This window comes from Echiichthys vipera (genome assembly GCF_963691815.1).
Source record: "Echiichthys vipera genome assembly, chromosome: 6".
In the NCBI taxonomy this organism is placed as follows: Eukaryota; Metazoa; Chordata; class Actinopteri; order Perciformes; family Trachinidae; genus Echiichthys; species Echiichthys vipera.
Window position 1 is genome coordinate 18,110,904 of NC_139831.1, and position 24,515 is coordinate 18,135,418.

A 24,515-nucleotide genomic window follows, 5' to 3' on the forward strand; every position below is an offset into this window, starting at 1 on the left:
CTACGGTAAAATTTACATTTTTTTGTGTTTTATAATTTTATAAGAAGGCATGTTGCACTGAAGATTCTCTGTCAGATTAAGATTGCCTGCTCCATCAAATTATTCTGGTTTTGACATTAACATATAAAGTAAAAAAGTAGAATTTGGCAACAATAATCTCATTATTTTGGTCGTTTCTTATAGGCGATTCCTACTTCTGATTTGATTTATAAATGAGATTCAACTATACAAAACATATATGTAACATGTTGTAAAATTGCAAAAAAAAACTGCTGGCTCTTATTAGTAACAGTCTCACTTTTACTCCTGATCAGGCTGAGGACACTTCCTCATGCTTGGAGAGACCCCCCCCCCCCCCCCCCTTTTTTTTTTTTAAAACTTTTCTTTAATTACTTTATTTATTTTTACTATTATTTAAAAAAAAATTAACTCTATTTTGCCTCATTGTACCTTAATTATCTGCGTATGTTATATGTCATTTAATTACCAAGTTATTTACTGTGACTACGTCTGACATGGGTTGTTGAGAGGGATAGTGTTGGCAGTATGAAACTGTGTTGTACTTTTCTTTGCCTATATGCAAAAATGTAATAAAGACATTTTGGGAAAAAAAACATTGCAAACAGCCCTACATCTGGATGGATATCATAATTTCCTGACTGAGCTCTTGTGTGTTTTTGACTGATTGTATTTAATTATATAGAAAAAGATTGCTTGTTCCGCCGTGGAAGGTGAGGGCGCTCCTTCCAGTCCACTGATGCTTTTGTCACAGACTCCCTGACCCACCGACCAAACCAGCCACTTCCTCTTTTGTCTGATTTCATGGCGAACAGGAGAGAGGGAACACCACCGCCGACGCACCACGCACACTGTCTCAGCACTCTCGAAAGAGTTTATCCGGGGTAAATAACTTGACTTTTTTTTGTTGTTGCAAAGATTCAGTCACTGGGCTTTTAAAGTATTCCTGCTTGGATTAAAGTCACGTGGATGATTCACAGTTTCCCTGTAGTAAGAATGATTTGTTGAGCTTCTGGGTCAGATAGTTCACATTGATAACAACCCTGCCTCCCCGTGCATCTCTCCCACTCAGCGGCACGCTACTTAACGGCTCCTGCTAGCTAGCGTTAGCAACACTGCCTCATAAATGTAGCTATGGCTTTTTTTATTATTTATTATTCAGACGCTTCATAACTTAGTGACAGTTAAATAACACCGAATGCTGTGTATATTCGAGAGTTAGCAGGGAGGTGTAGGTTTTAATAAAAATGTTGGTAGCATTACTTAAAAGTTGTCAAATGTTTGTGTTTGGGTTGTTAGCTAAGTTAGCTGTCGTGCTATGTGTTTAGTTAGCGTTAGCTCCGGACCGCGGTTCAGAAGTTTATGCGAGCTAAACTAACTCTATTTGTGATAGACTTACTACCTAAAAAAAGCTAAATACATTTAATATTTGCACGCAGCATGTGTATTATCCACCATTCAGTGTCCCGGTTACCCTCGATGATAAGCAGGTTAGCTTGCAGTTAGCACCAACCGCTATTTAGCTTTAGCTAGTTAACGGTAACTTGGCTGCTAACGAGTCATTGATATTCAGCTCCAAGATCGTTGATGTTTTGACTATTTGTCGTTAAACTATCCACTCACGCTGTATTGTTTAGCTGTCTGAATGCACTAAGTGCTGTTATTATTACAAGCGAGAATAAAGTTGAGAACAAAGTTGTAGCTATGGTTGAATAGAGAGAAACTGTCAAGTAAAGTAACTGAGAATCACCCCGAATGAGCACAAATGACCCTTTTATCAAAACAAGCTTCTCATAAGGGGATGCACTTACATGTTATTGACTGCTGTGTAATAACATGGAGTTATCTTTTGAACACTTGTAGTGATCCTGTTTGACACGGTCATGTAATCTAAGATACTTGTTCTTTTTTTCTTTGTTTGCAGTGTAAACTAATCTGTCATTCTGACTGGGCACAACTGGACATTGTTCTCCAGGTGAGTGTCTGTGTACATCAGTGGTGGAGGAAGTACTTAAGTAAAAGTACAAATAAACAAAACAAAAATGTACTACTAGAAGTCAAAGTATCCCATTATCCTTTCTTCTTGTAAAAGTAAGTACGTGCTTGCTTTAAAATATTCTTAAAAGTAGTAAATAGTACAGTTTTTTTAATTTTAAATAAGAATGCTGCAGATGATAATACTGACATTGTGGCAAACAATCTCAAATCAATTATTTGAAAGGTCATTTTCCTAATTGTGTTTTCCCCTAAGCTCACACTTAGACTTACGATTATGTATCTCAGAATTAGTTTTTTCACAAAAAATAACATCAGACATATTTTTGAGGCATAACAAGAAGGCACCTGAATCGCCATGAATAATTTTTAGACCCAGTTATCTCAAATAACTTTTTCAAACAGGGTCATGGATGGTGAATGTCTGGCTAAGCCTCAGTCTCGGTGGTAGCCTCTCCCGTATCCATTTTTGGTGTGCTTACTGGTGTGTGTCATTGAAGAAGGGACTGTGACTGCCTGCTCTGATTGGTTCTGATTCCTCTCTCGCTATTGATTATGTTTCATGCGAGAAAAAAACAGCAATGTGACTGTAATGTGTAAAGCAACCCAGTGTAGAAATGTGGTGGAACAGAAAGTAAAGATATTCAATTCAATTTTATTAATAGTGCCAAATCATATCAAAAGTTATCTCAGGGCACTTTACAAACTAGGTATAGACCACACTCTATGACTTATTTGTGATTTACATATTCGCTCTATAATGTAGGGGAGTAAAAGTCAAAGGTGCACACAACTAAATCTACCTAAGTAAAGTACAGATATGTGAAAAATGTACTTAAGTACAGTAACAAAGTACAAGTACTGCTTTCCACCACTGGTCTACATCATTGAAGAAGAAGAAGAAGAAGAAGAATTACTTTATTTATCCCGCACGGGGAAATAATCCACTATAAACAATTTCTCTTGGTTTAATTTGATTTAGCTTTATAAAAGTGGGAGTGGTTGTTGTACATCCTTCACATTCTTTTGTATCATGTCCTTTGTTTTAACAGTTGAACATATTATAATTACATTTTTGGCTAGGAAAAATGTTGATTTTTAACACAGATAGTTCAATGGAGCCTACTAGTGCAGTTATGCCTTTTTCTGTCTTATGGTCTCTTCAGAACATGTTAGTCTGGTTGTTAAATGTGGAAATACAAAAAAACAAGTTATTGTTGTTTCCTTGCTGAATTTCTTCCTCTTCTGTTTTTTTGTGCAGGTGAAACTAAGTGGACAACATTAAAGGGGCTCCATAGCACTTGGATCTGTTCTTCTGTGTCCCGGGTTCAGACTGTGTGGTCTATGGCACTGATGGACAAACACAAACAGGTCAAGCGGCAGAGACTTGACCGCATTTGTGAGGGTGAGATTTCATTCGTTCCTATACATAAAGTTAAAGTATGAGCTTGCATTTATGGGTTGCATTTTGTTATTTTAATATGAAGTGTTAAAAATAATTGAATAATACCGAGGTCTTCATACCTATATACATAGTCTATCCAGTATAGGCCGTTAAGCACTTTTGCACTAATGAAAAATAATCTTTAATACCAAAATATACATTTTTTGTTGTTTTTCAAATATGGAAACTACAACATTTTGGCTGCAACCTGCAATAAAGCTGGGCAATGTCTAAAAATGTACCCACTGGCTACTGTCAGCCCAACAACCATCAATTTTCGTGTATTCGTGCAGGTGTATGTGGCGTACCCCCTGTGTTTCCTCTGGGAGATTTACTAGAGCGATGAGTTTGCTACCTTCTGAAAGCTTTTTAGTAACTAAGCAAAATAAGCTCAAACAATGTCACGAAATAACTGTTTTTAGGCTTGTTTTCTTTATTAAACAGAAATATACAACTGTTTCTCTCTCTCTTACAGAACTAAGAGTACATTAATTGCCATGTTAACTCGTAAAACACAATTCATTCAAACTTGACAGGAATCGAATAAAAGTCACCAAACTGTAGTTAGTCTTTTTATTGTTACAACAAATACCAGCTCTGGTCTGGTCGAAATAAACACTTAATTCATTGAGTTATATGTAAAAAAGAAACAGCTGTTATAGGCTTTCCCCAAAGCCACCAGACTCTATTGACAGAGACCGTACAGTACAGATTTGCCTCGCTGAGTATCGTAAAAAAAAACCACACTTGATTCAAATTCTACAGAAACAAGATAAAACTCACCAAAACGACCTTGGTGAACCTTTCCAGTGTCATATATATTCAGCCAACCAAAACCTGCAACTGTACTGACTTTATAGGAAGACCATAGTCAGGGCAGATTTTTCCTATTTAAACTAGAAATTAGGGTTGTCAAAAAAAATCGATACTCGGAAAATAATCAATACCAATAAAATTGTATCAATTTAGATTTTAACTTGTAAAACTTTCAATACATTTGCCATCAACAGTGTCTCCTCCGCCTCCTCTAGTTGACCCGTAACATTACCCAGCAGCGTTACAAGACAGGAGCCACAGCTCGTCTCTCTGAGCACATGAACGCTGGTTCATCACATTCACAAGACTGAGCTCAATGAAAACAGCTAGCACTGCTGCTGCTGGAGGACCTTCAAGACCAGTTTTAGTAGAAAATGAACAAGGCAAAAGTGCCCTTTGGAAGCATACGAGGCTAACGACCAGGGAAAGGCTAAGGATGTAAACAAATCGCTAGCGTCTAATAATAAACAGTAACGTTGCTGGTGTAGCTAAGCAGATGACCTCATCAGTCTCTCTAACGGTAAGAGATGTTAATTGAACAGGATGACACAATTATATGTGTCTGAAAAGTAAACCAGCAACGAGACAGAGTTGGTATCCGGCTCTTCAGTCTGACGTAACAGCCTTTCAAAATATGATGTCCAGGTCCAAACGCTCCGTTAAAAGAAAACCGACAACGGCCGAACATGTGAACAATTACAATCACCTCTAATGTCAGTTTGACACCTTTTTCATCCATAAGAAAGAGGTAAAATGACAATTACATTGTTTTTTAAAAACTCAGATCTGTTCAAACAGAACAGGAACCCGGCACTGCAGCGTTGTAGAAATACGAGGTTTGAAACGGCATAACATCACGACTTAACAGCCGGATAGCAGGCTGCCACTGTTTCTATCTAATCAGCAGTGATAATATGGTGCCAAGTCACCAAAAACACAGGAGATAAACAGGACTGTAGCTGAATACATTAGATCCCTGTTTACACTGGAGAAACATGACTTCTAACAACTTATTCACCAACTGAATCCAAGGTTTAACCTCCTTCATGGAATCATTTAATGTCCACAGGAATCCCTGAGAGATACAACACAATAAACCAAACAAAGGCAAATTGAAAATATTTGTGATATTTATATACACCCTACAGTTATGTGTTTTATTTCTTATTTTCTCTACATTAGAGACCTTTTTAAAAGTGTTATTGATGTGGTTTGTATTGTACTAATCTTTATTTTAAAAAATGATGCCTTCATTTTTTGAAAAATTTTCTGCAAGTGTTCTTGTATTGTGACAACCCTACTAGAAATATGATCCAACTTTGGTAAAAGATTTGATTTAAAGATTGAAACCAGAAGCTGACAGTTCAATATTATGTTCGTATACATCTTCTATATAAAGGCTGCTTTTAATCCTACAACTCTAGGAATATTGTGGTTTTAATGAAATTATTTCTATGGTTTTACAGTGGTGAAAGGCTATTGGTTTAAAGGGATACTTCAGGTATTTTGAAATGGGGTTGTATAACGCCTCCATTTTGGAGAAGCAGACAGGATCTCCGGCACAGAAGCCAAGAAATGTACTGCAATGGACAGGGGCCGTGTCAAAACGTATTTAGCCACCTAAAAAAAGCTCCCTTAAGATAATATCAGTATAAGTGCACGCTATATTTAGAAAATTTTCACCACTTTACCTTGCCGACAGCCAGTCCTTTCCTTTGGGAATACATTTTCTCAACCATAGAACTAACGTATTATAAGCACAACAATTGTAGAGGCGCGCAGCGTTGTTGCGCTTGTGCGTAGGAATATGGAAATTATACCCGAAATTCCCTTTTGAAGTACGTACACGCCTCTCAGCCGCAGGAAAATGTAATTATCGAGTGGCACTTCACCACAGCTTGAAGAGTTGTCGGTGTTACTGTTAACTTAATGCACAACGACACACGCTTCATATACTTTGCCTAAGCCGTATAGTGGAAGAACAACTGACCCTGAGAGTGGAGGAGGCACTGTTGGTCTTCTAGTCTTCTTTTTTGTTTTTAATGTAAGGAATGTACAGATTGAAGTGTGTTACGTATTGAATATTTGAAAAATCACTCCGCTTAACTATTGTGATATTGTATGAGCAATTTTTAATATCGATTCTGTAATGCCTGAATCGATTAATTGCTTCATTTTAGTCTGTGTGGCGGTAGGAGGAGGTTACCGCTTTTATTGTTAGTCCATGAGTAACATAACGTCGCATCCGTTACTGCCAAAACAAGTAGAAGCAAGAAAGAGTAAATTCAGATATTGTGACGATATTTCTTGTCAGGGTTAAAAGTTGTCTTGCGATATCAGTACATGAGTGCAGAGCAGCAACGTAGCGGCGTCAGCACGGTGCGCACACATGTGTGTTCAGAGTAAAATCTCCTCTCCAATATTGGTCTGGTCTTGTATGCAACATGTCTCGTCACACCCTTACTAAACATACAGTAAAATATGGAAACACTTTGAATTTCACACCATGAAAAACAGAACTAGACACTAAAGCTGCGAACTCTGCCATGGACACACAGGTCAATGCGAGACTATTTTGACGGTAATAAAGCCAACATCAGTGCCCGTTTGTCTTGACTGCTGTCAAGCTGCCTTCACTCAAATTTCCGTGGTCAAATCAGCCGAGGGAACAACTGTTGTGCATCCATAGGTATACTGTGGCTTATATGAATGTCATTCAAAAGGCCCAGATTAAGCTGACGGAGAAGTAACAAGGAGCGCAGTGAAGTTTACGGAAAGATACACGTATGACTACGTCAAAATAAATGTGAAAAAAGGTTTATTCAAAATATATGAAAAATGAATTATATCTACATGTGTCCCTTATAAAATAAAAAAAATGCCACTAAGTTTGGGGGAAATGTCTCAATTCTTTGTTGGTTTTTTTAGTTGCTGCAGGAAAAAATAAATAGATCCTAACAATGACTGACAAGTTTTATGGAGGACATCTCTCGACAGACACAATTTAAGCATATTTACTGTATCAATTTACAGACATTCCAGAGTAAATGTCCCATATTTGTACCTTGAAATATCTACATTCCTGAATACTTATATATGTGGTGACTTCTCTGACTACATATATACTGAAAATCAGATGTGTACTCGATCAATTATGAGATTTTGAGCTGTTGTAGAGTAGAGAGTAGACGCTGGAGATCAGACATAATTGTGTGCTAAAATGGAGGGAACAGTCTGGGTGAGCCTCTGGAGACGGGTGAGAGGACAAGGTGAAGGGTCGTGGCCGCAGCTACAGGGAAACAGGCCAGCTGTCTCTTTAAAAAACGACAACAGCCCAAACCGCCCTCGGCCTCAGCCTCGGCTATGCTAATGAGGTTAGTGCTGGTTGGCTGGCCCTCAATGGAGCTGCTTGTGATTGGAGGTTGGCCATGGGGGAGGGGCTGGGCGTGGATGACAGCTGGGATCCAGCCAGCCAAGAGCAGGCTGACAGAGAGAGAGGGAGAAAAAAGAGCGATAGAGGGAGAGCAAGGCGAGAGAGGGAGAGAGAGAGGAAGACAGGCTCACAGACTTCATAATGCAAGGTTAGGCCTGGTGCTCATGTGTTTTCTATTTTGGCATGTGTTTTTTGAAATTTGTGAACTGTGGGTTGAGAGATCTATGGTTTGGGTGTGGAGCAGCTATGTGTGTGCAGTTTCCCTTTTATGTTTAGAGCGTATTGGTGTTGTTGCAGCCGTCAAGAAGGAACTGAATAACCGTGTGTGTGTCTAGCTGCGTCTGGGTGGAGTACCGCTGCTTGCTGCATTATCATCGTTTGCTGCCCCTCCCCCCTCACCTCTTACTCCTCCAACTGCGGCCAGAGGGAGAGAGAGTAGAGGAGGAGGGAGTGAGGGGAAAGAAAGGGAGAGGGAGGGAGAATGAATGAATCACTGAATGAATTGTATTGTGTGCGCGGCCATGCTTGTGCTTAGTTAGGCCTCGGGTACGCCAGTGTCCTATACTCAAATTACTCTTTGTGTAGGCCTACTTGAATATTTCCACAACTACTTTTTCAGAGGGGGTCTTTGTGACGGATCCCTTTGGGTTTTTCTACATAGTTGGCGTCTCTTTGTGTGTTCAGCGTGTGTAGCAGTAGGCCTGTTAGCATTCTTGAGCCATCTGCGATGAATGTGCTAAATGGAGTGCAGTAGAGTAGTACATATTTCTAACGACACAGGGCTGTACGTTTCTCTTTCTTCTTTGCCTGTGTGTGTTTCATGCATGCATTGGGAAATGGTCAGACGTCAGAGGAAGTGTTCACAAATATTTGTTTTCCACCCTCAGCTACAAGCTCCCTTCCCTCCTCTGCAGTCTCACCATTACCTCCTGCCCCCTGTCCAAGTAAATGTTCTAGCTAGACACACTCCCACACACACACACACACACACACACACACACACACACACACACACACACACACACACACACACACACACACACACACACACACACACACACACACACACACACACACACCTGTCACGCAGCAGGGACAAGATAGTGTGTACTGGTGCATTTTTGGGGTTAGTCCAAGCCAAGAACTGCTGAGAAGAGGACAGAGAGAAAGAGGTGTAATATTATATTACAGATATAACCGTCTGTGTCAGTTTCCTCTTACATAGTACCAATGCATTGGCAGAGATGTGGCATTTATTATGGCATTGATTTGTTTTGATATGCACCTTTCTCTTTGTTGGCATAATGGCAAATGGCCATAGTGCATATGGGCCAAATGGGCAGATGTTTGCCAATATGGTGTGTGTGTGCGTGTGTGTGTGTGTGTGTGTGTGTGTGTATGTATGTGTCTAAAAAAAGGAAGAACCAGAAAAATAGGAAGGAGGGACTCTTACAGACAGGAGAATTTAGGTCATGACTCAGACCCCCTAATGAACCCCCACCGCCTCCTTCTTCGAGACCCCGCAGTTTTCTCCACCCCTCCCCCATCCACCACACTCCCATCACCTCTCCCGTCCCAGTTCCCCCCCCCCCCTCTCTCTCTTGCTCTCTCTTCTCCTCCTCATACAGTGGCAGGTCAGGATCCCTTGTGCTACATTAACCAAAATCTAACTTTGCCCTTATGAGGATATTTGATTAGACCTGAGTAGAACAGAGATGGACTGAGGAAAACTGGACAGTTTTTATTGGGTCCAAGCATTACTAAACTGAGCTGAAGTTCAATACCAAATAGGCCAGGATGCTGGACACTCTCCATGCCTCGTCACAGATTGAGTTACACATCACTTTTGTAACTATAGAACACTCACACACTCGCACACTTACACACATCGTCGTAGATCCCTTAGGGTGTTGGTGGAGTTGAATTTGTTGGAAAAAGTAAGTCATAAAAGTCTGAGTTATTATTGTCCACGTGTGGAGTGTGGTAGTTAGCCCTGTCCGCTTTAGCTGTATGTGCCGGGGAAATTTAACTTCAGGGTATGATGACTCGTGGAGTCCAGTCATGGGGAATGTAGACGGTTGAGTCACTGATTTCTAGTTTTGTCTTTCTGGTTCTGAAATGCAAGTGGCTGTTAACTGTCATCAGCAAGTTGTCACTGTAGCAAAACTTGTAAGTGTTCATTTGCCTTCAATGTGATTTAGGTACAATTTTTAGCAGCTTTTGTCATGGATTTGTAATGATCATTGGCTATTTAACCTCATGTGCAACATATTTTTCTTCCTGCTGGACTCAGGTATCCGACCCCCCATCCTAAACGGGCCAATGCACCCGCGGCCCCTGGTTGCCCTGCTGGACGGGCGCGACTGCACTGTGGAAATGCCCATCCTCAAAGATGTGGCCACAGTGGCCTTCTGTGATGCCCAGTCCACACAAGAGATTCATGAGAAGGTAGAACAGACACTACCCCACACTTGTCCATTCTGTAATCTCAATCCATGAGGGAAAAACACTTAAATCATTATCTCATTTTGACGTGGAATGAAAGTTGTAAACACAAAAAAACGCTGACACCTTCATTCTATCGATCAGAACTGTCTCCACCACACAGCCTGGCAATTTATCAACATTTTTCCAAATTGTGTGGATCTAATGGCCCCTTGCCGACCTTGTGTAATATTAAGTGTTAATTGCAGTTTAATGTGATTAAAGTGATTTTTATGATGCATTTGTCTTCTGTAGGTGCTAAATGAGGCAGTTGCTGCCCTGCTCTACCACACCATTACTCTGTCCAGAGACGACTTGGAAAAGTTTAAAGGCCTACGCGTAATTGTCAGGATTGGCTCTGGCTTCGACAACGTTGACATCAAAGCAGCTGCTGAGCTAGGTGAGTGGGAGGATCTTTATCATATTTAAAAAAAAACATAGTCAACCATAAGCTAGCGCATAGAATAACACATTCATAATTTTTTCTTACGTTCAAATGGTCAATCAGGCATCGCAGTCTGTAACGTGCCAGCAGCATCTGTGGAGGAGACAGCCGACACTTCGCTATGTCTGATCCTCAACCTGTACAGGCGAGTCACCTGGATGCACCAGACCCTCAGGGAGGGAACCCGTGCCTCCAGTGTGGAGCAGATCAGGGAGGTAGCAGGCGGTGCTGCTCGTATCCGGGGTGAGACGCTGGGCATTATCGGTCTTGGTGAGTGAAGAATGTGGACGTCTTATTGATTTGTAATCAAACAGACTATTTTGTGCTGACAGTTGATGGCCAGTTATGAACCTTACCATTTCTCTTTATCTTCCAGGGCGTGTTGGCCAAGCAGTGGCTCTGCGGGCTAAGGCCTTTGGCTTTGGTGTGATCTTTTATGACCCCTACTTGCCCGATGGTGTAGAGCGCTCACTGGGCCTGCAGCGCATGGCCACTCTTCAGGACCTGCTTATCCACTCTGACTGTGTATCTCTGCACTGCAGCCTCAACGAGCACAACCACCACCTCATTAATGACTTCACCATCAAACAGGTGTGTGGAAACACTCCGGGAAATATGAAAAAACCCTAATTTGGTCCCATGTTTACCATCTCATTAGTAGGTTGTTGTTTTTTTTAAATCGCCCTTTTTGTCTAACAGTGTAACAGATTAAGGAATGGAAAAATTATTTCTGCAGTCTGTCAACTTTAATGTGCAGAACCCTGAACCATCTATGAGACCAGTCAGTTGATATTGTGCAAATAAAAAGCTCAGACATTACCAGCAAGGATTGGCATTCTGTTTTTATATGCAGCTTAAATTCCTTGGCCGACAATGTTGAAGCACAATTGTTTAGACTGCTGATGTTTGGCCTGAACCGAACATTGCTCCCGTATTGTAGGACAGTCTGTTAAATAAAAATAGAATATATTTGTGCAGAGTGATTTCAGGCTATGCTGTTGTATTTTGCTGCCGATTTCAAGTTTCAGCCTTCACTGGCATGGTCTGCTCCCTGAAGTTTAATTATTCTGTTACTAACTCTGTGATATAGATGCGTCAGGGAGCCTTCCTGGTGAACACGTCAAGAGGCGGTCTGGTTGACGAGAAAGCACTGGCTCAGGCCCTGAAAGAGGGCCGGATACGAGGGGCTGCCCTGGATGTCCATGAGACAGAACCTTTCAGGTAACCATGATACAGAAGAAACACCTAATGGGGTTGTTAAATCTGACCCTTTCACCCTTTCAAAATATGATTTCCCGGTCCAAACGCTCCATCCAACAAAAGGTATAACAACGAACCTGCGGACAGTAACGTTCACTTCTTCAGGGAGACACCTTTTAATCGATAGGATAGTGCTGAAATGACAGATCTGTTTAAACAATGGGGAACACAGCACTGCTGGATTGTGGCAATGCAATGCTTGGACCGGCGTGGGCGGGGAAATTGTATTTTGGAAGGGCGTTACGTCGTGACTTCACAGCCGAAATAGATGTGTATGATACATGTCTTGCTCTTCTCCGAACCAACCTTTCCCCTTATTTACAGTTTTTCAATAGGCCCTCTGAAGGATGCCCCTAACCTGATCTGTACCCCGCACACATCCTGGTACAGTGAGCAGGCATCTGTGGAGGCTCGCGAGGAAGCAGCCAGAGAGGTTCGGCGGGCTATTACTGGTAAGACACTATTCACTAAACAGGATCAAGCCTGTCCTTTCACTGAAATTAACTGATAATAGAGATACAGTGATGGCATAACTACACAAATCCAACTCCACTGCCACTTGTAATGTTTTTATTTAATTGATTGTGCAAAATAACGATCAAAATGTCCATGGTAGATGCTGGATAGTATTTAATTACACTTTACAGAGTTTTCAAAGTGTGGTTATCAAGCACAGCTTTAATGATAATTCAAATTTTAAACGGTAATACTAACCGTCTGGAATTTTACTGCAGTTTATCATTAACCAGTAACTGTTTCATCCTTGTATGTTATTGTACACAGAGCAATACAGGATAACAGCATGGTGGGAAATTAACTTTCACAAACTGAACCTAATCTCAGAATTACCTTACTACACCACTATCTGATGGAAATAAAGAAGGGTAGGACGAGCGATGTAGTGCAGTTCTGTTAATGGCTTCGCTCTGAATTCTGGGGCTGAATGTTGGCAAGAGTAGACTACTGGCTACATCTGTCCAGTGTGATCCGCAGTTCGTCTCATAGTGCCGTCAGGAGTCATGAAGGGGGGGTGCACTCGGAATTTATTGAACAAGATGCACACTTTTTAATTTACAGTATGAAAATATTTTTTTATTATCACAGATGAGTCTTCAGCTCAGTTCAAACTAAAGACTCGCGAAAAGACAAAACCCTTTTAGAAAGCTGCAGGGAACAGTTGCAGCAGCTGGTTTTAGAACGTTAGGCATTGCCAATTGGCTCATAGCAAAGTCACCTGGTCAAATCAGTTACAAACGATGGGCCAGAGAGGCCAAGGCTATGGAAAGAGGCAAGGACACCAAAGATGGCGGTGCTTTGGGGGTATGACACATGCGCAGTGGAACTGGAGTTGTGCTACTTCTGATAGAGCAGATCAGATTTTACTGCGCATGTGTCATACCCCCAAAGCTACTGCCATCTTTGATTGGTGACTTATCCTCTTTCTACTCGTCTTCAGAATTGTTGAGCACACACAGGGCTGAGTGACAGATAAGACGGGAACATTATGTAAGCACAGTAAGAAGAGCACCTTAACACAAACGCGTAATTCTATGCATGATGGAAATATAACGTTAGTTTTGCCGTTTCATCATCCCTAGACATATACCTGTAGCAAGTATCTCAATATCACCTCATTCACATTTTGAGACAATACAAATTATATGCAGCTGCAAAAAATAATGAAAAGTGGTGCACAGAGTTGTTGCCGTCGTGATGATACACTCGTCTCATGTTATTGGTGTGAACTGGCAGGTGTCAGAACGTTGCAGGCGGCACATTGCAAGTTTCAGCTTGTCTTGTTGTGAATCTTTGGTCTAAATGTCAAGTCTCAGACACACCAATCAGACTCCAAAGAACTAGTGGCGACCCCCTTACTGTGGACATTGTCGTATGCCAGTTCGTTTGACACTGGCCAACTCTAGTCAGTATGGAGGTATCCATGGCGGCCCATTTTAGTCGACCGGCCACTGTTTGTCATTACGACAAGGGACATGCTGCGATGCGTCTATTTTCTTAAAAACTATCAAGGGTATGGCAATGTCATTTAATGTGCACTTATTTCACAGAGATGGGTGCTGTAATCCGGTATTAAACAGGTCCAGTGATAAATTATTAACACAGTAGAGTTAATATCCGATGTTACCCTACAGAATATCCTCTGCTTTCTCAGGGTTGAGCTACTCCCGTTAGCTACATTGAGTGAATTAATACTTTATCAGTACACCTGTTCAACAAGCACAAACATAAGCTGTCTGTAAGTAGTCGAACTGTTTATTTATTTTTTTAATCATAAATGTGGCCAATTCTTGTTAATTTAGCTGCTGGCTGAAACAAACCCACCCCTCCTCTCTCTACCAACAGCTCCCAGTGCCACACCCACACATGGCTAATTATTATGTTCGTCAATGACGTCATTGGACCTTGAAGTGATAGTAGGCTCCCTAGGGTCGTAGTCTAGATAAATTAGGGCACACTCACACTGACCATTCATACCGTGCCCCGAGCTTTAGGGTTATCGTCCCCGTCCCCCGCGGCCCAGGCCCGTTTGTACTTGCATTACTTGAAATGATCTGGACCGCGGCTCGAATGCTTTTTGCTTATGTCATCACCCCTTGGAGATTTAGTTTTGTCCAACTGTTTTTAAACATTTCATCCGACCAAATCTGCAGTAAACAACGTTCAGCGGCATTTTTTTTAAATGTCCGTTGCAGGGAGCAGTTAAATAGTCTCAGGACGGTCAGCAATACTCGTGCCCGTACAGCCGTGCTTTACTAAAGCCCACCTCCCCCAACCGGGCTGTGGCTGACAAGCGTGCCTGAGCGCAGAACGGTTGTATTCACACTGGTGAAACTTTAGCCGTGAAGCGTGCTTGAGCAAGGTATGAATGGACAGTGTGAGTGTGCCCTGAGACTGGTCTTTTTAATGTTAGATCAGTCTTCGTCATTTTGCTGCTAGATTAGTCTTGACATTTTTAGATTATTATAAGCCTAAACCATTAGCCACCCTGCCCCAAGGCTAACTGTGGCCTAAGAGTCATGGTATTTAGATGAATTTAGACGGCTATAAAAGTCTGAGCAGTTCTATTTAAGCCTAAGTCTATCTTTGTGAAACTGGCCCCTGATTAACATCAGCAAAGGGAGGACAGGAGGAAAGACTGATGCTGACTGTCGTCTGTGTTCTTCGTTCTTGCTAAGCTTCACCCTGTAATGTGGAAAATATATTCTAACATGTAGTTGGATAGTTACAAGTACACATTTTTAGTTGGTGAGGGGAGAAATGGGACTCCATCACTAGTAACATACTCTTAGGGCGCACTCACCCTGTCCGTCCGTACCGTGCCCCGGGCTTTAGGGTACTTGTCCCCCCCCCCCCTCCCCCTGCGGACCAGGCCCATTTGTACTCGCACTGCCTGGGCCTCGCGCGAATGCTTCTTGCCTGTCTATGCGTCATCACGCCCTAACACGTCACATGCATTGATCGACGTCATCGCGATGCGTGGCTTTGTTTACAAATCGTTCCATAGACCTCAGAGTTTTTGTGCATCTTGTCGACTGTTTTGGAATATTTTCATCCGACCAAATCTGCAGTAAACACTCCACCTCCGCATCACACCAACATGAACCTTTCACCACCATTGTTTTAAATGTCCGCGCATTGTCTGTCTCGTGCTCGTACATGTGCAAACGTGCTTTACAAAAGCCCACCTCTCCCAAACGGCTCTCCCCGGCAAGCAGGCCGCAGCTAGGCGCTGTACAGCTGCACTCACACTGGTCAAACGAACAAGGCTTTACCCGTAAAACCTGTTTGCACAGTACGGATTGACAGTGTGAGTGCGACCTTAAAAGCTTTTCATGCATAAATTGGTGCCCTTGTCAGGGATAAAAATCATGGCCAGAATGCCTCGAACTGCAACATTTAAAATGAATAAGCTGCACCACCTAGACTACAGTGAGAAAAGATCAGTCAGTAATTTCTTTCTCACCAGCACCCATGGTTGAAATGTTCAGGTGGTGATTTGGGCACAGCCATTAAAACAGATCAGGTAGTGAAGAAAAATGCTGTCAGTGTCATGACCACTGTGTTTGACCACAAAACCTCTAAGAGTAATGGTCTGTTTTCTCCGCTTTAGGCCGTATCCCTGACAGTCTGAAAAACTGTGTTAATAAGGAGTATCTGATGGCAGCCTCTCAGTGGCCCAGCATGGAGGCAGCCACTGTTCATCCAGAACTTAATGGAGCCCCTTACAGGTAAGGGGAGAGGATGTACAAGATGAGAATCAGTACTTTAAAAAGGGTTTTTGAGAGCACCTGTCATATGACTTTTTGGGTTTTTTTGTTTTTGTCCTTGTTTCAGATTTCCTCCAACTCTGATCAATGTTGCAGCAGCAGGGGGTCTCACAGGAGCTGGCGCAGCGGTTGAAAGCCTCGTTTCAGGAACCCTGGCGCACGGCATCACTCCCGTCTCCCACCCCCCTCACGCTCCCTCCCCTAATAAGGCCGAAGCCGACAGAGACATCCCCTCCGACCAATAGCCCCCCCTGCCGTCGCCAGCACATTCCGTCGCTTCTGGAAAACCACCCCCACACCTCCCATCTCCCAACATCAGACACAGCCCGACCCTCCAGTACATTGGCAGCGCCAGTTTGACCTGATGTGGATCTACACAGTCTTGTTCCTCAGATCACATTACCAGCCCAGGAGTGACGTATCCACAGCTAGCCCCATCCCATCCACACACATCGCTCCATCCTCGTCCTCATCTCCCCCACTCACCTGCCACCCCCTCTCTCCCCCCTCACTCCCCCACAATGTCAGCAATAACTGTGTTCTCAAGGATTCAATGATTGGATGGTTTATATCCTTAGTTGGCTGTTGTTTTAATGGAAAGGTGACCTGTTGTGGTTCTAGGTGTTAATGTGTGTTTGTTTGTATAAAAAAAAAATATAGCATTTCTGACATGAGGCTTTACAGTCTGCTGCAGTCCTCCTCTGACTTTGACCAGTGGAGGCACAGAGGCAGAAAGGTTAAAGCCCCCCTTTTGTACATTAATGGCTCATGTTACTGCGCTCTTCTTCTTTTCTTTTTTTTTCTTCCCCCTCCACCTTTCTTGAGATTGGGGGGTAAAATGTTTACTAACGTAAACCAGACAGAATCAAAACAGTACATCCTGTCCTCCCCACCAGGCGTCTATTTTCCCCCACGGTCCAGTTTGGCCCTTATCTCTCCCTGGCACCGTCGTCCACTTGCTCAGCAAAGGGCTCCGTAATGCTCTCAGCGTGGAGCTCTCTGCCAGAGTATATTGTATCTGCTCAGCTCATACTTCAGATAGTGATACCCAATATCCTTTGTCACCCGTTACTGCTGTGACCGTCTAGTTTTAGGACAGTCGACCCTGTATTTTCGCCCCTCATGGATTGTTTCGTTGTGAGATAGTAGTGTCAAATTAGAGAGCACCTAGGCATGAATTTCATCTCATGCCAGAAGCCTGGGTGCTATGTCTGAGGTCTTTACACGTTGCCCACACAGAATCACATGCAGCAGATTTATTTTTTTCTGGTCTGGCTGTCAAAATAGCAGCAGGCCAGAGGCATTGCCTGAAGAGGGCACTGTCCGACCGCGTAGGCTTGAGAGTTGCATGCAGCTATTTTCAGTCAGACAGTTAATAACAGGTTAGATGCAGTGATGGAGAACACGATCACACACTGCCAACATACAGAAAACAGGTTGGGTGACCAGGGATTGTTTGATAAGATCTCACTGCACCCCACCACCAACCTGAAACCGCCCCCCAACCACCCACCCACCCTCCACTCCTCTCCCACTGTCATGGCCCACCCTACACATCCACTCATGAACCAGTATGCATCGACCGATTCCTTTAATCGTGAGGGGACAGTAGAGTTTAGTTTCTCTGTAGGAGCAAGGGGACAGTGTTCTTGCATGCTGGCTTTGTTGATGACAGTGGTGTGTGTGTGTGTGCGTGCGTGCGTGTGTGTGTGTGTGTGTTCGAGAGAGAGAGAAAGAGTTTGTGTGTGTTTGTATGTTCCCTCACCCTGTTATAATAACAAGCTATTGTCTTTCCAAAGGAATAGTCCCTTAGGAGTAACTCTTTAACGCTGTTGCCCTGGTGTCAAGGGAACACCTTTCTAGTACCTCAGTAACAGATATTGAATGTACCGTGCATACCCTTTTATTTTTTGTACAGATTTTCTAGATACTTCTTTACTATTCTTTACCAGAAGGGTTGTGAAATTGTAGCAGTAATGATACAAACAAAGCATTGCCCCATGAACCGAAATGACAAAATCCTTTTTAGGTTCGCTATAGGTCACTGAATACTCAGGCTTCGAAACCAATGCGTATCTCTTTGCCTTTACCTTTTTATTCCCTCCTTGTAGAAGAATTCAGCACAACGCTTACCCATTCTTAGACTTCAGACTGTAGTTAACGTGTTTCGATCTTACTGGCTACTGAAAAAGAAGGAAAAAACAAAAGGCGGTCACCGTGGTCTGCTATTACTTATTTTTAAAACTAGAACAATAGATGCAGGTTTTTTTCAACCCCCTTCATTGTCAGGCTGCTCTATCTATAGTGCATGTGAGGTCATTTTTTAGGGGAAATACTATTGGCTTAATGAATTTGTGTCATCTTGCTGTTTCCCTCTGCTCCCTGACCTTTTACCCCCTCAGAGTGTTTTCAACCCGAGTTGCCATTTTGTCGTGGTCAGTCTCCAGTGATGTACAGTTTTCCCTCAGAGTCTATGAGAGACATGGAGCATGTCTGTGTACTGAGATGTTAGGCTCCTCTGTCATGTGATGAGTATATATTTTTAAAAATAACCCCCCCCCTCCCCCATAGTTCAGATTATGAGCATAATAGTAATCTTAAATTTTGCTGTTGATGATTATATATATATATTTTTCAGTTCAGCAGTGCACTGTTATGAAAACCATTCTGTTTTATTGTAGGATTTCATTTTTATGGATATGCTGTCTGTGTTCTACATGTTGTACTGAAACATTTCGGAGAAAAAACGAGATCCCTCCTGGTGATTTATTTTTTATTGATTCGTCTTATCCCAACTGTCTTTTCCAGCTGATATCCTCTGGGCCTTACTTATTCTCTCCCTGTAAAAATAGCTGTTATAGAAAGTCGCCATGGAACCACTCACTGCCTTAATCCAGTTGACCACAGCAGGTGAAGTCAGGAGACGCACCCAGTTGAAAAGAACGGGCCACGATCAAGGCCGCTTCGCAAAAAGTTCCTCACACCCCAACAGTTTCTTTTTCACCGATGAACCACATTTAGCCTTATTCTGGGCTCAAACACGTAAATCCAGTGTGAATTCTTACTGTGCATTAACAAGATGTTATATTTTTCTTTTCTAACTTTGAACAGTTGAAGTCAGCCCGGCAGTGTGTATGTGCGTAGGCTAAAAAATAAGCACAGTGTGTATGCTCACAAAGCCACAGCTGATATTTCACTCTTGGGTGTGAGAATGCCTCCACCCCCACCACCCTGGAGCTCTTAAAGCATCTTTCACAGTGCTGCCAGAGCCCCCGTGGGGCTGGGAGGGGGAGGACATAGCAAACACTGGTGTGGTCTGTCAAAAAAAGAAAAAAGCAGAAAATTACGATGAGAATCGGTCACTTTTTCTCTCTCAGGGTTCAAATGCACACATATCCTCCAGCAGTCGCCCCCTGTCTCGTGTCCCTTGTCCCAAGTTTTCTGCCCTCCGAATGTAGAACAGCCTCCTGCGTTTTTAGAAACCGGTCTCTCCTCGTCCCCCCCTTTGTGCACAGGTCTGAACTTATTATTTTTTCTCTGTTTTGCTTTCTTTTGGCACTGACATCTAACCATCTAACAAGGAATGAATGAATGAATGTCTGAAAGTGACTGTGTGTAATGTTAAAATTGGGAAATGTATTTTTACAACATGTGAACATTTTTTTCCACTCACTCTCATTGTGAATTGATTTTTTTTTTTCTTTCACCAGACTGCAAAAAAAAAAAACAGAAAAAAAACTCCTGTAACTAGGCTCTTAAGCTTTATTTTTTGTTTTGTTTACTTTTTTATTAGAAACAATCATGTTTGTGATGGTAACTTCCGATGGTAAACTCCACACCGTATTTTAATAAAATCTTAAAAATTAAACATTGGGTCTCTTTTTTTGTTTTTTTTACATCTTTTCCGTAACGGTAATTCTCTAATGGTCCCTTAAATCCTGTTGTTTGTGCTTGATTATAGTGCTCAGTCAACGCTAGCTGTCAGTATCTCATCCCACTGATCATTCAGCAGCTTCAGGACGTAGAGGTTTCGATTGTTTACTACCACAGTCTGTTATATATATGTCAATGAGGGGTTATGCGATGTCTGAACGGGCATGGCTTTATGATGGGGCAGACTAGGTGGGGTGTACGGGAAAGAGTTCCCACTGGGCAGAAGAGGTGGGGGATTATCAGCCGCCAAAATTGCTACCACATGTGCATAACCAGGAGCCTACTCTTAAAACGGACTGAAAGCTAAAGTCCACTCCCTGAAGGCACCTTTCGGAGCTTGCTGGCTGGAACCCTCGGGTGTTCGAGCGCCATGGAATCCATCGAGCAAGGTTAGAAAGGGATTGATGTTTCCATTTCATGAGACATCAAATGATTATTTACAGCTCTTTAACTTGTACTAATGTTTGCTTTGTTAGTATTTTTGACAAATATCATCACAAATGTTAAGAAAACTTCAATATAAAGCATTTCACTCTGTAACATGATGGATGATCATGATGGACAGCTGTGAATATACATTCAAATCACTCCAGAAGAACGAAAGAGATCACTCTTTTTATCCCATGCCTTCTTTTCTTCTTGTCAAACACCAGTCTCCTAAATACCCACGATTCAACTCCACCACCTGCTGTTGGGTCAGAGATTTGGTCGTGTAAGTGGCGGTTAAATTAGCCTCAATCAGTTGAGCGGCGAGGAGCTTGCAGAGGTCTGGTAAGTTCACTTATTTTCTATCTCCACATTCATTTCATTATTTCAGTCCAGACCAAAGCTGAGATGACTTGCTTATTTTTGTCTTTATAGTTTATAATGTAAATATAATTATTTACATGTTTGTCATCATCATGGCTTCTGGGAACCAGCTGCCAATATACATACTGTTACATACTCTGCTGTGAGGGTCAGGCATATTACGCAACAGCATGTGTATACAAGTGTGTGCGTAGTTGCAGGAGGCCCAGGATGCAAGTAGTATTTTAACAGACCTGACTCACACAAACTTCAAAAGCACTCATTGCTTCCTAAATCCCACTTGAGATTGTGCAACAAAGTGCAGCGGAGTGTCATCCTCCTCTCCCAGCGTCATACGTTACTACCCCTGTCAGCGCCGATGCTGTGCAGCCAGAGCTTTTTGTTTGTTCGAAAGCCTCACAGATGCCATCGCGTCTGGGAACGCACCGGTCAAACCAGTTAAATGAGAGGACTGGTTTCAGCCCTGCCGCTGGGTCTGCAGCATCAGTAAAACACGCTGTAAGATCCTGCTAGGTGCATGCATTGGTTTTGGTGAGTGGGTCACAAAAACAAAAAAACAGGTCATGCAAGATACTTTCACTGAGGTCCAAGAATGAGAACATCAACAAAGTAAAAATGTCTTTTAGCCGTGGAGGCAGGAGAGGTGTGTGTGTGTGTGTGTGTGTGTGTGTGTGTGTGTGTGTGTGTGTGTGTGTGTGTGTGTGTGTGTGTGTGTGTGTGTGTGTGTGTGTGTGTGTGTGTGTGTGTGTGTGTGTGTGTGTGTGTGTGTGTGTGTGTGTGTGTGTGTGTGTGTGTGTGTGTGTGTGTGTGTGTGTGTGTGTGTGTGTGTGTGTGTGTGTGTGTGTGTGTGTGTGTGTGTGTGTGTGTGTGTGTGCATACGCATACAAAAGTCTGTGTGATGAATGAGTCTCCAGACACATGGCCTGGATCGTACTACCGACCCCAGAGTGGATAAATATTTGTCTTTGGAATTATCAAATATGTGAATGACTCCGATGTTGCATCACCGTCACACTGCACCAGCTTTGGTTTCCATTTTTTTCAAGGAATACTTCATCCTCAATATGCTAATCAATTATTCCCCCCGTTACCTTGTATTTTAAAAGAAAAACGTGTTCTCCTTGCATGCCTCCGTGGTGAAGTAAGAATGGATTCAGTTGATTCTTCGTTCACCGCTGATCTATGTGAGAAAAACACATTTTTATTCAACAGTTCAAGGCAACAAACGGTAAATAATTGATATACAAAAATAATTCTGAGGGTGAGGAGTTATTTTAAAAGGTGCTGCAGTGCATCTTTTATTTGGCCAGAACTGCCGTATTTCGTTATTGTCATGAAATCACTTGAAATGTCCAAAACCAACAATGAATAAAGGCTAATAAAGCCTCGTCCTCTGTGCTATAGAGCTACACTCCAAATACATCAGTGAGCCACACCATATTGACTTTAATGCAATATGAAACAGAGAAAAGCAAGAAATCTCCATAGTTGAGGCTGAAAACAGCATTTTTCATCAATTTTTGTATGAAAAATGACTAATCGTTGCGGCTCTGCTTTGGTGCATGACCAAATACCTGAAAAGCCAAATGCTCATGTGTGTTTTAGTGCTAATTAGCTCATGTGAGCATGATTACACTCTGAACTAAGATGGTGAACACTGTAAACATTTACCGAGATCCCGCTCATCGGTGTTGTCATTGTGAGCATGACAACGTGCTGACATTAGAGTTTTGCTCAAAACTAGAATGGACTCGTTTGAGATTTAGAGTTTACAAATACACGTTTAGTGCCGCAGACAGGTTAGAGGCGTCAGAAGGATAATGAGAGATGGACAAACATGATTGGTTTTGTTACTGTGAAATATAAAAAAAGGCAACTAATGAATATTTCCCCACTAATACAGGTTTATCTTCTCCTAATGACCACATATTATCCAAATATCTGCACTTATTTCCCTCTACCCTTCTCCCTTAATAATGGAACACAATACACAGTCAATATTATCCGTCTGCTCTTTCCTGTCTGTCTTGAGGGGTATGGAGGGTTTGCGGCGGAGAGCTGTATGGCCTCCTGCCCAACGCTCTGTGATTAGCTCATGGTTTTCCTCTCATTGCTCTACTCACTTGGCTCGTGTGACATTGACGTGAGTGCGTGGTTGACTGTACGAAAACATTCAGCTATCTTTGGAGATTTGCGTCAGTAAGGCAACCTGCGCCTATTCTGCTGCCATGTGTCCTTATGCTCGCCGCTGTGTGTGTGTGGTTAGATCGTAAACTTCGTATTAAGGTAATGATTGGTCAGGTTGGCATGAATGGGTCTAAATGTCCGTTGCCATATGTGCCAGCATGAGTTCAGACTTTGAGCAAAGCTGTGTGTGTGTGCAGTGTGCGCTCACACGTACGCACACCTGTGTATTTGACAGTGTGTCAGTGATGTTTTACATTAATGTGAGTCATTCTGGATGCTGAGATCACTGTCATTAATCAGGGGGCAGCAGCAGGGAAGTCTGGGTTTTTCCTGTAACCTACTTTCAAATGCACAGACTGACAGGCGGATAGGTGGATAGGTAGATGAGAGGACTGAGTAACGGTTTTGAAGTCAAAGAGGAAGCAAAGAGATGGAGAGGAAACAAACAAATGGGGGTAATTGTTTTTTTAGTTTATGACCGCAGGACCAAAAGTCCAAATTGTTACCTGATCCACATCTAACCCCACTTCTCTGCTGCCTCTGTCTGCTCCTCTTTGTCTCCCCCGGTTCCTGGAAGGTTGACGGGTGAGCCAGTGATGTGGCCGAGTTGATTTAAAGGTCTGGCTGATGTTAGACAGGTTGTGTGTGTGTGTGTGTGTGTGTGTGTGTGTGTGTGTGTGTGTGTGTGTGTGTGTGTGTGTGTGTGTGTGTGTGTGTGTGTGTGTGTGTGTGTGTGTGTGTGTGTGTGTGTGTGTGTGTGTGTGTGTGTGTGTGTGTGTGTGTGTGTGTGTGTGTGTGTGTGTGTGTGTGTGTGTGTGTGTGTGTGTGTGTGTGTGTGTGTGTGTGTGTGTGTGTGTGTGTGTGTGTGTGTGTGTGTGTGTGTGGTAGATTGATTGATTGCCTTGCTGCGTCATAGCCATGGATAACAATCAGGAAAGTAACAAAAGTTCTTTGAGATTTCACACACTCTCATTCACTCTAGTCTGAGCCTCAAACGTATTGATAAGTGAGCCGCGGTCAGTAACAGGGACCTTCCTGGTTGTCCATATGTGTACCAGCTGTGGGAACTGGGGAACACAAACACACACACACTGACCCAAGGAAAAGGGGTTTCTCGGCTGAGCTCACAGCTGGATATGCCAGTGGTCAGAAATATTTGGAACTAGTGGGAAAAAGAGGCGACAACCATTTAAAAACCCTTTGATTGTCTGCAGTGTCTGATCAGTAAATGATCTGCGTCTGTTATCCAGGTTGCACGTCGGCGCACAAGCCATATTCCTCATTTCTCCTTCTTATTTTACTGCCATTATTCAGCAACCCACACATCCTGAGTCTGACAGTGTGCTCCGAAGAACAGGGGTAAAAAAAAAAAATAACAATGCTGAGTGGTGAATGTTAAAAGAG

General features: G+C 42.6%; 1 protein-coding gene across 3 annotated transcripts; it reads left to right on the forward strand.

Moving 5' to 3' along the window:
* Positions 1-791: 791 nt before the first annotated feature.
* ctbp1l (C-terminal binding protein 1-like) lies at positions 792-16,657 on the forward strand. 3 transcript variants are annotated; one of them, XM_083915281.1, is made up of 11 exons: positions 792-902; positions 1,943-1,993; positions 3,275-3,418; positions 10,000-10,154; positions 10,446-10,590; positions 10,699-10,905; positions 11,012-11,226; positions 11,726-11,856; positions 12,220-12,347; positions 16,025-16,142; positions 16,249-16,657. In XM_083915281.1, exons 3-11 carry the CDS (start codon positions 3,358-3,360, stop codon positions 16,424-16,426), a joined length of 1,338 nt encoding a protein of 445 aa, XP_083771407.1. In that variant the 5' UTR covers positions 792-902; positions 1,943-1,993; positions 3,275-3,357; the 3' UTR covers positions 16,427-16,657. The 3 variants fall into 3 exon arrangements, with proteins under 3 accessions (XP_083771407.1, XP_083771408.1, XP_083771409.1); XM_083915282.1 differs by lacking the exon at positions 792-902 and adding an exon at positions 1,080-1,146; XM_083915283.1 differs by lacking the exons at positions 792-902; positions 1,943-1,993; positions 3,275-3,418 and adding an exon at positions 7,799-7,854.
* The last annotated feature ends 7,858 nt before the right edge of the window (positions 16,658-24,515 follow it).

What these genes read in the sequence shown, in the direction of transcription:
- ctbp1l (XM_083915281.1), top strand. Translation starts at nt 3,358, where the DNA reads ATGGCACTGATGGACAAACACAAACAGGTCAAGCGGCAGAGACTTGAC. An exon ending in CACAAGAGATTCATGAGAAG is followed by an intron (nt 10,155 to 10,445) that starts GTAGAACAGACA and finishes TGTCTTCTGTAG; the next exon opens with GTGCTAAATGAGGCAGTTGC. An exon ending in CAAAGCAGCTGCTGAGCTAG is followed by an intron (nt 10,591 to 10,698) that starts GTGAGTGGGAGG and finishes ATGGTCAATCAG; the next exon opens with GCATCGCAGTCTGTAACGTG.